Source organism: Camelus bactrianus, chromosome 11 (assembly GCF_048773025.1).
Source record: "Camelus bactrianus isolate YW-2024 breed Bactrian camel chromosome 11, ASM4877302v1, whole genome shotgun sequence".
Classification (NCBI taxonomy): domain Eukaryota; kingdom Metazoa; phylum Chordata; class Mammalia; order Artiodactyla; family Camelidae; genus Camelus; species Camelus bactrianus.
The window spans coordinates 28841871-28855992 of NC_133549.1; the positions used below are offsets into that span (position 1 = coordinate 28841871).

Consider the following 14122-nt stretch of genomic DNA (forward strand, 5'->3'; position numbering starts at 1 on the left):
TTTTAAAAGCTTCACATCTTGAGAGACTAATGGACAAAACTGAACTGTTTGTTTCTTAATTGTTTTATTTAAACAAATATTTTAAAAGCATAGAAAAGGGCAGGGAATAATATAACAAATATGTACCTCACAGAATTAACTTATCTTTTTCAAATTTAAAAATAAGAAGGCGTGCTACAGGTAAAATTGAAGATCCCCTGTGTCGCCCAAGTCTAGACCCCTTCTCCTCTTTTAGGAGACATTTACTTACATAAATTTTTTTATGTATCTTCCTAGTTCATGTTTTTGTATTTTTTATATATACTACATGTATCACAAAATATACAGATACAATATAAATATAAAAAGTGTTTTTCTCTGCTTAAGATACCATTTGATATATATTCTGCAACTCCTTTTACTCAACGTTATGGTTTTTGAGGTTTATTGTTGATACAACTTTATTTCTTTCACTTTCATTTATGCTGTATTATACAGATATACCATGATTTATTTTTGTTACTCTAAATACAGAACATGTTTGTATAGATCATCTTGTACACATTACTAAAGAGTCTAGTAATAGAGTCTAGAAGTAGAATTTTCTGAGTCCTAGAGTGTGCACAGTTCCAATTTTGATAGTTTATTTCCAGAGCACTTATGCCAGTTGACGCTTCCACTAGCAGTAAGAGAGTTTCTAACTCCTGATATCAGACTTTACCTCCCAAAGTCTTTTCAGTGAGTCTTCCCACCTTTTAAAATTAAAAATCGGCTTGTGTAAATGATACATGCTTACCGTGGAATCTTTTATCTTCCCTCCTTTTGCGTTGCTACCTTCTCCTATTCAGCATTCTAGGGATTCAAGGATTTTTTTTTTTTTTTTTTTTGAGTGAGAGAGCACATGGGGCGTGCGTGGGGCAGCAAGCAGTTTGTCTCCAGGTAGTGGTCATTTCCAGTGTGCCCCAGTGTTGTGGGTAGTTGAAACTACCCAGTTTCAGGAATCTGACCTGTAGGTTTTCACTGTATCACCAAAATACCTAATTTAAAAGAGGCACAAATATTGTCTTAAAGAATGAATACATTTTAACTCAAGGATGTTAAATCGGTCTATTAACTGAGGAAATAATAAGCAGGAAGGTGAGTCATTGTATTTAGAAGGTCAGAGAAAATATGGACAGATACAAATGTGGCCTTTAATGCTTTTTTATTTCTTTGTATATGTTTACTTTCCTTTTTAAAAATTAAAATTTTTTCTTTTTTATTGAACTGTAGTTAATTTACAATATTGTGTTAGTTTCAAGTGTATAGTGAAGTAATTCAATTGTATGTATGTGTGTGTATGTGTATATATATACTTTTTCAGATTTTTTTCCATTATAGGTTATTACAAGATACTGAATATAGTTCCCTGTGCTATACAGTAAATCCTTGTTGTCTATTTTATATGTAGTAGTGTGTATCCATTAATCCTGTACCCTAATTTATCTCTCTTCCCCCTTTCCCCTTTGGTAACCATAAGTTTGTTTTCTATGTCTGTGAATCTATTTCTGTTTTGTAAGTAAGCTCATTTGTATTGTTTAGATTCCACATGTAAGTGACATAATATTTGTCTCTCTCTCTCTGACTTACTTCACTCAATATGATAATCTCCAGGTCCATTCATGTTGCTGTAAATGGCAATATTTCATTCTTTTTTATGGTTGAGTAATATTCCATTGTATATATATTACACATCTTTATCCATTCATCTGTTGATGGATACTTAAGTTGCTTCTATGTCTTGGCTGTTGTAAATAGTGCTGCTGTGAACATGGGGTGCATGTATCTTTTCGAATTAAGAGTTTTTGTCTCTTCTGGGTATATAATTAGTGCTTCTTTAAGATTTAAAAAAATACTGATTAATTGATTTTTTAATGGAGGTACTGGGGATTGAACCCAGGACCTCATGCATGCTTAGCATGTGCTCTACCACTGAGCTCTACCCCTCCCCACCAAGATTTTTAATTTTTGTCTTCTTTTCATAAAATTGTTTGTAAGTTTGCTCTTTCTTGCCTTTCCAAACTTATGATACAAACTTAACATTTCTGTTTTTTTTTTTTTCTCATTTCAGTGTGACAAAATTAGGCAAGAGCGAGATGAAGCTGTTAAAAAACTGGAGGAATTTCAGAAAAGTATGTAAGCATTTCAGTGGAATTATTCTAGCACATATGACTAGGTTTGGGGATGATGTGGGTAGACATGTACTCTGTGTTTAGTTGCTGATGCACTGGGTATCCAATAAAGGAAGAATTGTCTTCCCATTTGCCAAAAACAATACACATTACTGTGATTTTTAAAGAAATGGATTAAACATTATTGTTTTGAGTGTGTTATTTATAAAAGATAGTTTGAACTTTTTTATAAAATATTTTACTATGCAGAACAGTTAAAAGAGAACAAGAATTGTTATCTTTACTCTTTGAGAAAAGCCAACAATAGTATTTTATAGTCTTTCTTTCCTGGTCTTTTATCTGTGTTATATACATATCAACAAAAAATAGAGTCATATTTTACATTCAGTTTTGCGGTCTGCTCTTTTTAGTAAACGTACATCATGGTCATCTTTGTGTGTCAGTAGAGAGATATATACATACACACACACACACATATATGTACATATCTGTATATCAGTTTTAAATGTTACCCATAGTATTCTAATACATGATAGTACCATAATTTATTTAAACATACCTTCAGTGATAGATGGATTATTTCTGGTTTTTAGTAATTGCAAATAATGCTATTACAAGTATTCTTATACATACATCTTTATAATGATCTAAGCAGTTCCTTGGGTTAATTCATAGAAAAGGAATTCTAGGTTTATAGAACTTATACATTTTTAGGAGTTTGAATGTTTGAAATAGTCCTCTCACCAAGGAAAGTTATATTTCCACAAAAGCTGTAATAATCTAAAGTTTTTGCTATGTTTTTTTTAATGTGATATAAGTCTGTTATTACTTTATCCCCTAAAATAAAACATATCTGATCACACTCAGAAGTATCAGAAGGAAATACGTCATGGGAAAAGACAAGACCATAGCAGGGAAGGTGACCCCCCCCACCCCCCGCCCTTGGAAGAGGGCCTTTCTCCATTGTTCTTCAGATCCTATATTAGTCAGGCTGATTGACTGATTGTGTTGACATGGTAACTACACCACGAAACATTTTATTCTTATTGAAGGTAAAACAGCCATAAAAATGCAACATTATAGTTAAATTTCAATGGCCAGTTAATTTGAAGTGTTTGGCTGTAACAAAAAAACCCAAAAGGGAATGTTGCTGATGGTACCTGTCTTTGGTGGTCAATATGCCATGACAGAAATATCTTTTATTTGTGAATGTGTGGATTGCAGTAGTTTAGGATTCTCTCCTTCCCTAATGCAGGATTAATGGGATGTTCTTACACTTGAACTGAGACTGAGTTACATCCGAAAGAGTTACACCATTGACATTGTTACCAATTAATGAATGCACTTGAATTAATTATTGATAGTGGATTGGCATACTTTGTGCAGTGGGAATAGTTCAGGTTCTTATGGTTGGAGTTATAAAATGTTTTGGTCCAGGCAGGATGGGTTTTCCCTCTTGGATTATGCAGAAATGGAAGCAACTTACTGCCATATCAACCTACCTTTAGAGTAACATGTAAACTTTGCTTTCATTTACCATTTCTCTTTATGCTTTCTTTGTCTCTTCCTCTAAATACCTTTGATAGTTTTAAAAATTTACATTTTTCCTTAAGAACAGCTCAAAGCCTAAAAGAATCAATCAAAAGCATAGTACAGCAATTTTTATTGTTTTATTCATTCAATTTTTGCCTTTACTAAGTCAGCCCTAATAAAAGTTTGGGTGGCAGGAAAATGGAGTGTTAACTCTTCAGTCTCAAAAGAACAGAAAATGGAGACTAAGAAGGTTTTAAATATTTGTATAAAAATTGTGTCTGAGACAAATGGTTCATGACTTGAACAGAGGGTACAATTTCCAGTTTTGAAGGGAACGAAGCAGTTATCACTGGTGAAAAACACCATTTGGTGTGACTCCCTGTAGCCCTGAGCAATTTCTGCATTAATAAAAGTGGAATGAATGACCTTACCCCACAGGCTGTTGGAAGATTAAATGAGATAATCCGTGTAAAAAGTGCTGCACACAGTACCTGGCACTGTAGTAAGTGCTCAGTATCATCTCATTTACTGCACCACCCAAGGCTCGACTGCCCTTCAGTGTTAAAGAGTTCATATCATTTACCTTTTGTGAATTAGTTTCCGGACACCAGCCTCCACATTTGGGCAGCACTGGGTGGGGGAAGTTTCTTCCGGCACTAAGTTGAAATCTGTCTCCCTGTGATGTTTACCTACTAGTTCTACTTCTCTGGGTGTAGGAAGAGCAGCTGAATGAGGCTCAGGAAGAGCTTTGTTGGGCCATAGGGCTCCGCTCTTCCTGGCTTGGCATCCTTTTCCTACCTGGTTTTGTCCATATTGCCATGCAGTTCTTGGCCCTCTGCCAGCTCTTTCTGAGCCTTTCTCCTGTCTTTCTGGACAAAGAACGCTACTACATAACAAGGTCATGTTTCGTAGAAAGACAGATTCCTATGAAAGTGAAAGTAAATGAAGTCCTTCCACATCTTTCCGGCTACAGTGCTAGATCCTTTGCACTGTTTTAGGACCTGCTCATTTTCCTGCATGCCTGCCAGCTTTCATGGCTATTTTCTCACTACATATAAACCTTTCTAAGTGATCTGATATTGCTGAAGAATTTACAGTATGTTTGCCACATAAACTTTGAGATCTTCTGCATCTAAATATTGCTGAGGGTTGGCTGGGTGGGGAGGAGTTTTGCTAAGGAAGCAACATCGTTGATGGTGTCACTTTTAAATACGACAAATTGGAAAGGAGCATAGAAAATTGGAGTCGTCTAGAAATAGCTTTGTCTGGATTACCAGTTAGAACTCTGTAATCTGGGATATGTTCCTTAACTTCTCTGGGCCTCAGTGTTCTCAAATGTAAATTTGCTCTAGTACCTACCTCATAGGATGTTATGAGGATTTATGAGAGAACACAGGCACAGAGTTTAGTGCACAGTAGACACATAGTTGGCCCAATAAACAGTTCTATACTGCAGAAAACATTCCTGTAAAAAAGTATTTACACATGAACTTAGGCCCAAGACATTGTTTCAATCATCAAACACAAATATGAACACCTGCTGTGTACATAGCATTGTGCTGGGTACAAGAGAGTCAACCATAAATAAAGAAAAATCCCTGCTCTGATGCTCACAGGTAGCAGGAGACAAAAACAAGTGAAAAGAACCCCAGTTCCCCCCCAGTGTGAAGTATTCTATGATGGCAAGTATGTAAGACAGTTTTGAGGTCATAGAACAGGAGAGACAAACTTTGCTAATCCAACTATACTGATAGAAGCAATAATTGATATTCCTTTAGGTTACAGTTCTGAGTTCTCAGAGTCATTAAAAGAAACTTTTATTATGGAAGGTGTCAAGCTTATACAAAAGTGAGAAAAAGTGTAATGAACCCCCATGTTGTACCCATCATGTAACTTGAAAAGTTGTCATGTCATGGCCATACGCCTACTCTCACTGACCCCAGATTATTTTGAAACTAACTCCAGTCATCATGTTATTCTATCTATAAATACTAATGTATGTATTTCTAAAATATTAGGATTTTTTTAAACATAACTGCAGTAATAAGGTCACTTTATTTAAAGTTCACCTTTTTTCTTGTTTAAACCTTCATGTCATCCAGATTATAGGCGTCTGAGGTACAGTGGTCATGGATTATGGATGTTAAATGAGATAAGCCCGAATTCAGGGCCATAAGGCAAATCATTAAATGAACAATTAAAAGTTTTTAAAACATTTATCCTTGGAAAGTTGTAAATAAACTTACATATTTAAAAAATTTCTGTTTTTGTGTCAGGTGACCTGACTTTTGGTTTCGGAAGTTGGGTCATGCTTTTTAAAGATATGAATGCCCTTTGAAATATGTTTCTTCCTTTTGAGTCTGGAAAGTTGATAAGTAGGTTTCTATGCAACCAATTTAGCATTGGGATACTTTTTTAAACTAAAAATTAAAGCACAATTTTTAATTTCCACTCTTCCCTCTTATAGGAAGAAATAAAAACCCTATCTAATGGGGTTTACTGTATCAGAACTGGAGAAAATGTGGGCTAGTGCTATACATACCTGAGTTTATCAAGTTAAATTACAGGAGAACTTTTTACAAAATGTTTAGAAAATAAGTGTTTATTTTTTCTCTTTTTGCTAGGCCTAAACCTTAACTAGTGCAGAATGATTTTTCTTGCTCTTCCACGAGCAAGAATATTATTGAATAAAAAGTCAAATTCCTGAGAAAAATGCAGAGTGTTTATGTTTTTGTTATGATAGTGGAAATACCAGATTGTGGTAGAAGATGTCAAGTAGTTAAGGCTAAAAATTTGAAGTAATATTTGATGTTGTAAAAATTGTATAGGTTTCTTTTCTCTTTCCTTCACATTTTTGAAGAACCTACCTTGTAAACATAGTGATAAAATGCCAGGAATATTAGGATTTTAAGGAAATAATAGAGCCTATTATTTAAACTACAATATAAAAGGCAATTATATTGATGAAGAGCTACATGGGCTTTGTGTGTGTGAATAAACTTGGCCTGTGTTCAGCTTCTATTTGTTCTTCTGGCATAAACACATATTGTGTGTGATTCCAGTTTAATGGGGACCCGTTTGTATGCCAAGCAGCTGCATTTTAGGACCTATTGCGTGATTTCATAGCTCTCTGAAAATTGGTTCTATTCAGAACAAGAGATAGAAGAGGAGAGGGGGGGTGGTGTGGAGGTGGGGGGAGAGCTTCAACACACAATCATTTCTTTTCAATTGGAGCCAGAAAGGTTGATGACAACATGACCATTGTGTTATAATGATAAGACCACTAAGGCATCTGTACCTCTCATCAAGGCTTTCACACAACAGCAGATACAATTTAATTCACTGCTCTGTCAGCAGTGCTGATACCATTATGCCGTCTGTCTCCACAGTTATAATCACTGTCCTCTGAGAAATGCAGTTGAAATGATCTTGAGCAGTCAAAGAAACTCTCAATTAAGGCTGCCACTTCCAATGTGTCAGATTGTGTCTTATGCACTTGGTACAATTTTCACTTCCAATCCTGTTTATTTACAATGTCTACCAGTAATTACGCTTAACGTGTCATTTAGTGAGGGGGGCCCCTGCCAAGCCGATTGTTGGGTGCTGCTGTACCATTGAGTGGGAGTTTCTCGAAGTCAATGCCATCAGCAGCTTTTAGGCCCTGATGGGATGCAGTAGTAATGTTGATAATGCAAGTATCGTGCTCATCAAGTCATAATTAGATGCCACTCAAATGTGCCACTTGTAATAACAGTGTTGATTTATGTTTTTCTCGGTGACTGCAACTACTAATTAGTTAAGTGGTTTTTGGTTGGCCTGCATTTGCTGCAGATTATTATTACCCCTGAAAAAATGTCAAGGTTAGAGATGTTTCTGGCCATTTAGTGCTGCTTTATGAATTTGAATATTAACATAATAAGAACTTTGGACAGACTTAGGAAGTAATACATTTTTGTATTTAATTTGGAGAGAAATTTTTTCCCCTGAGTTTAATCATAATTGCAGGTTAATTAAGCTTAAATGAAGCAAAAGTAATCTCTCTTTGTATTATGTGAGCCCAGTGCTTTTTCCCTAACTTTGTTGGGTTTCACGTTTGGGTGTCCTTAATTTTTCTTTTTTAAGCCAAACAAATTTCAATAAGTATATATGTCTACAGTTAAGTTTGAGATTCTGAGCATTTTCTTTTAACTAGAAATATGGGTGAAAGGAGGCATTTTTCTTACTTGATCTTCAAAGTATAATTCAAGTTCTAAATTACTTTGTCCCTTTGAATCTCAATTTATATAAATCAGCTACAAAAAATCTGGAAATTACTATTTTTGAAGCATTGGTTAAACGTCAAGTAAAATTTTATTTCTTCTTTTAATCTTCCTGACAATCTGTGATGTCAGAAGCAATTATTAGCGTCTACTTTCATTATCACATAGTACATAAATCTTGTTGCTCTACTTTTTTGCCCTGGAGTTTATTAAATACTTTGTCACCACTAAAGACTACTATTGCAGTGCTTATAAACTGCCATGTTGTCATTCCAGTTATGAGATCAGTGTAAGATTTACTTTTTAAAATTTCTCTAGCTAATTTTCCTTAGTAGATGCATGGATTATATCCTATTAAAAAAAAAACAGGAAATCATGGTTTGCCACTTTTTATTAGAGGTTCTTTTGTTTAAATTAGCAGACATGTCTGTGGTTATGTATACATCTACATAGAAAACAGAGACTTAAAAAACGTCCTAAAAAGCTTTTTTAAAATGTGTGTAAGAGCATTAACGGTTCTTCATTGTGGAGTTTTTTCCCTCCTACATTCAAATATTAGCTAAGATTTAATCAGGGTAACATCTTAAACACTGTTTCTCCATGGTAGCTAAACGTCTGGCTCGCTGAAGAATTGAAGTATTTATTCTTAATCATGGGACAAGATGTGTGGGCTTCTGGAATAGCTGACTAATCTCTGAATGCTGAGACATTTTTTCCCTTCATTCGTAGTTTCTCACATGGTTATAGAGGAAGTTAATGTTATGCAGAACCATCTTGAAATAGAGAAGACTTGTCGAGAAAGTGCTGAAGCTCTGGCAACAAAGGTGAGACATTTTAAATAAAGGAATTCTAGCTTTTAAATTTCAACTTGCTTTTCTAAACAGTAGCTTCTGTCCTTTTCTGTTTTTCTCGTTCTCTAATCAGTTGTCTACTCTGATGATCCTGAAATATGATTATGTAAATATGTGTGTTAATGCAGACAGTATTTGATTGTTAAAAACAAAGTATTTATGTGTATTTCAACATTTGTGCTTTTTGCCTATGAAAATGGTCCCAGAGTAGTCTGTTGAACTGGACTTTCTAAATGTCTGTGCATTTGGTTAAAATGCTAACCAAGTTTAAAACTAACCTGGAGTGACATAAAAGAGCATTGAGTGTTTTCTGTTTGAATCAGATGAAAAAATCAGCCTCAAGCCAACACTTCAGGTGATTATTTGTGAAAGCAAAGTGGGGGTATGCTAAAGGTGACCTCCGCTGCTCTACTGATTGCTTCTAGCTGATGAATTTACCAAGTGTGTAATTTTCTATATTCTGTCTCATCAGAAATACATTATTATTAAAGAATGTTTTTATCTCTGTCCTGTGTATTTTGGGTTAGGTAAAATGCATCTGAACCACTTCATCAGAAAATGGATTACTGCAATTTTCAACCAAATTTCATTAGTGATGCCGGTTTTGTTTCTTTCTCCTCTCCCCCATCACCTACTTCCAAAGTATTTCTTTGGATGCACCTGAAATTCTCCAGTTCAGTCAGTCAGTCAATCAGTTGATGTGTTAGCAGTGTGCTTGCTAGAGGTATTTGCTTAATTGTTTGTAAGTGACTCTACATTGTGATTCATAGTATATTCAGGCAGAACCTAACTAAGAATATAAGTATGTGTATATAACGTCTTTTCTGTTATTTGTCCAAAGAATATGAGGTAATACAGGTCATTGCTTTAAAAGCAATGATCACGTGGGTGCTCTCACATCATTTCTGTTCTGCTGCACATCAACTGTTTTAATTTTCTTTTCCTTTATGTCTTTTGGAGCAAGTAGAAAAAGATGTATTTGGAGTAAACTGGCTGTTCTGAATCTTGTAGTGGCTAAGGATAGATTCTGTATTTTCTCTTGTTATTAGCAAGTATTCTGGTTGCAATAATACATCCAAAATGAGAACACTGATTACCTCTCAGGACTGGCAGTTTATGAAAAGCAGTGGTTTGAGAGACAGTATATTACAGGTTTTATTCCTAGTTAACATCATTTTGGAAATATGTGACTTTCGAAGCTGTAGTATCTTGTCTTCCACATTGACTGAGCACATCTGTAGTGTTTAATCGAGTAGGTGTTTTGGGTTTGTTTTTAATTCTAAGCTCCATGAGTTCATATTGCATCCTCAGAATAAACCATATGTCCATTTTCAGATGACAAACTGTAAGTTAAGGGTCCTGTTGTCAATACTAAATGGTAAAAATGACCCTAGAAATTTGTTACACAGTGGTTCATAACCAGTCACCTGGTAGCTTTTTCAACATTCACGTGTCTGGGTCGTACTCCTAGAGTCAGTGGGTCTGGGGTCTTCTTAAAAAAATCAACCCTGGTCTACCCTGACCATTATGACAAGGTAATTGCAGGTTAGAGAGGTGAATTCTCTTGCTCAAAAGCACCTACTGAATAAAAAAAGGGGGGAGGGAATAAAATAATTTTTTAAAGGGGACCATATATGGACCAGTGATTAAAGTGCATAATGAAAAAAAAAGTCTGTCTGACTTTTACCCTTGTCCTAACTCTAGTTCATCCCGTCATTTAAGATGAGGCAGTGGTGGTCCAGGGAACAGAATTAACCTGCTCAAAGTCGCATATTTCCAAAATGGCAGTGGCTGGTGGTTTGGTGGAGGCATTACACTCTTTTGAGGGCAGAACTGTTAACCATTAGGTTATAAGCTATTACTTTAATGGTGGCTTTGGAAGTAATACATTAAGCGCCAGATGGCAAAAATTAGTATATTCACTTTTTCATGAGTATCCTAGAGGAAGAAACAATGCATAGATGAATACCCTGGTTGAAGAAAACTACCTGATAAACGATTTTCAAAGAAAAATTAGACTTACAAACTAAACCTCTTCTGTTACTTAGCTAATACTCGCTGAAGTTTTACTATATATCAATCATTATATTAAATACTTTATATATATTATCTCATTTTATCATCATATTATGGAATACTGACTATTTTTATCCTTAGTTTGCTGATTTAGAAAGCTGTGGCTCTGAAAGATTAGCTTATTCCTGAGGCAGACAGAATTTGATCGCAGAGCTGGGTTCTTAACTCTGCTATACTGATTTTACAGAAAGGTATTCTAAAGTACTGCATTACTCCGTCGATTATTCTTAGTATTGATGTACAGTAGGATCACCTGGGAAGCCCTGACAAAGTCCTGTGCTGGGCTCCACTGCCGGAGATTTTGGTCTGGTACAGGCCTGCACATTGGGGGTTTTAAAAAAAACTCTAGAGACTGTAATGTGCAAGGTTGGGAACCATTAATTTAAACATTAGGAGGCAGAATTTACAAATTAAGACATGAGATCTTTTTCACTTTTTTTCTTATGTTGTTATTTTCTCCTTGCATTCAGAAAAGATGGCATCATTTGAGAACTGACGATGTTCCTTAGCCTCTACTGCTGTGTGTTCATGGTTCAGAGAACCCACAACAGTGTTTACTTGAATTTTCCATCTGAAGGAAGATGGATTGGGAAATCATGGGTTTCTTATCTTATCCCTGATCCTCTAATGTAATATGGAGAGCTAGAAGCTGGAGTTAAGGGCTGGGAACTGGGAATAAAGGTCTGTGTCTGATTCCCTGAATGAATCTCACAAGGCTTCCCAGGAAGAATCCACAGAAGAGTAAATGCAAACGTGTTTCTATTTCTTACATTTTATAGTAAAGAAATCAATGTGCTAAATATTTTCATATATTCAAATAAGAGAAAACCTTTTATATTTTAATCTTGGGAAGAGAAAACACAAGCAAAACCGTATTTGTCTTCTGTGGACTTTGCATCAAAGTTAGTCTCCGTGTGTGCTTTGTACTAACATTTATGTGCACATAAACACATGAGCTAAAAAGGTAATGATAATTGATAACTAAAATTAAAAGTCAACTTTTTTACGGTACATATCAGCTAGAAGCTTTGTGTAGATCATGTATGGATCCTGGTTAAAATGAAACAAAATGAACTGAGAAATTTGAACATTTATTCAACATTTGTTCATATTCAAGACTTATTGTCAGTATCTTCAGTGGGATAATTGTATTAGGACTATGTTTTTTGAAAAGGATATTTTAAAGAAACAATTAGTCATACATGCTGAAAAAAGTACAAGTCACATGACAATTTCCAGGATTTCCTTTGAAATAATGGTGATGGTGGTGATGAGGAATGGGAGGGGTTATAGCTGAAATAAGATTGGGCACAGTTGATATTTATTGAAGCTAGAATCACTACACTGTTCCCTCTAGTTTTATATATGTTCAGAAATTTCCAAAAAATGAAGTTTAATAGTACAAGTTTTAAAAAAAAAAACTCATTTTTATGCCAGGGAATAACAAATACATTAATGAATTAGGATTCCTTTACCTGAATTACAGAGATAAAAGAGACATATCTTGAACTTTCTTTTATTGTGTATTATTAGAAATCTTTGTACAGAGTGAAAAATATCTTGAACTAGCTTAAGGAAGAAAAGGGAAAAAAAATAGGTATTTGTTCAGAGGGATATTGGAGAATCTTATAGAATCCATGAGCTAGGAGCATTTCAGGAATGGACTGGAGTCCTGTGTGATTCCCTGTCTCTGTTGCTTTTCTCTGTCTCTCTACACGTTTGTTCCATTTTGGCTTTGCTACAGACTGCCTTTCTGTATCCGTCAGTTCAGTAGTGTAATATGGTTGCCAGTGAGCTTCAGTCCATCCAGACACATGGAAAGGAACCCATCTCTCTGTTACAGCCTCCAAATTTCTAGAGAGGGGATCTAATTGCCCGAGCTTGGATTATGTGCCTAATTCCTGGGCTAATTAGCTTTGGCCAAAGAGATGGGGTATGCTCTGGGGGGACTTGGGCTGTTCCCTTGGAAATCATGTAGAACAGTGAAGAAGAGTGGCAGAGTCCAGAAGAGAAGGAGGGATGGGCAAACAAACATGTTCACAGCACAGCATCAAACTAAATATTTGTTTGAAATAAAGTGTCTTAATTAAGACTGTTAATAACTGTGAACAAATTGAAATTTGATTTAATCTCTATTGATGCTTTGTCTTATCTCTTCTTGTATTTCATATCAGTTATAATGAGCATTTTCACATGCTGCTGGCTATAAGGCATAGGCCTTACTTCAAGTAATAAGTTTAATACTAAATAAAACCTTATTAATGACTCTTCTAGCTGATACTTCATGCTGTGAATATTGATGAGAGTGTAAGACAAAAGTTCACTTAATTTGTCTGTTGTTTAAAAATCTAAGACACTCATTTGACTGCTGTTAAAATAACTGTTTTTATATTTGCCTTAGCTAAATAAAGAAAATAAAGCATTGAAAAGAATCAGCATGTTATACATGGCCAAGCTGGGACCAGATGTAATAACTGAAGAGATAAACATTGACGAGGAAGATCCAACCATAGACCCAGAGGGTGCTGCCGAGACTTGCGTCTCAGTACAGTGTCAGAAGCAAATCAAAGGTAGGACTCCTGGCTCAATTGTCGAGCATATTTTTGATCCCTATTGGGATAATGCTTCCCAACCCTGGTTGCACATTAGAATTGCATGAGAATTTTAAAAAATATTGATGCCTCAAACAATTCTGATTATTTGTCCTAGGGAGTAGCCTGGTTGAGAATCATGATAAGGTGTAGCATTTGTGAGCTTTATGAGTTACTTTCTTGTGGGATTAGGCACTTTTGAAAGCATTGTCTTGACAGAAACAGCCAGTTAGCCTATAAACTTCTTTAAGAATGTGTGTTACGATATGTGTTAAGATACCTGTATTAAGTGAAAGAAAGAATGAATAAAAATATCTTTAGCCTCCACCTCCTGTTAGTCTGGTTCTCTGCTGGAATTTTGGGGGAAGATACCTCCCCAAATTGCTTAGTCTCTGCCCTCCAAGAACTTTCCATCTGATTCAGGCAATGAGCCAAAAGCAATACGTAGTATTAAGCGACTGTGTTGGTCCCCAGGTGGTGCTAGAAGGCAGGATCACGTGATACATCTATTAAATACACATTAACTTTATTCATAAATATATATGTATATTGTTTATGTTAAGGATGTAGCAAAGCAGTTTTGGGCTCAGTAACTATTGGGGCATTTTGACTTACTGTACCTGTCGAGAACAATACTTGTTAGTTTGTTGGGTAGAAAAAAC

The 14122-nt window shown here is 35.4% G+C and overlaps 1 protein-coding gene across 4 annotated transcripts in view; it reads left to right on the forward strand.

Moving 5' to 3' along the window:
• The window catches only part of SHTN1 (shootin 1), a 90677-nt gene that overhangs the window by 21847 nt on the left and 54708 nt on the right, over positions 1–14122 (forward strand). For all 4 annotated transcript variants that reach the window (XM_045506577.2, XM_010969854.3, XM_045506574.2 and 1 more), the window contains 3 exons: positions 2090–2150; positions 8672–8766; positions 13271–13439. In XM_045506577.2, coding sequence (XP_045362533.1) covers positions 2090–2150; positions 8672–8766; positions 13271–13439 — 325 coding nt within the window. The remainder of the gene's footprint in view (positions 1–2089; positions 2151–8671; positions 8767–13270; positions 13440–14122) is intronic.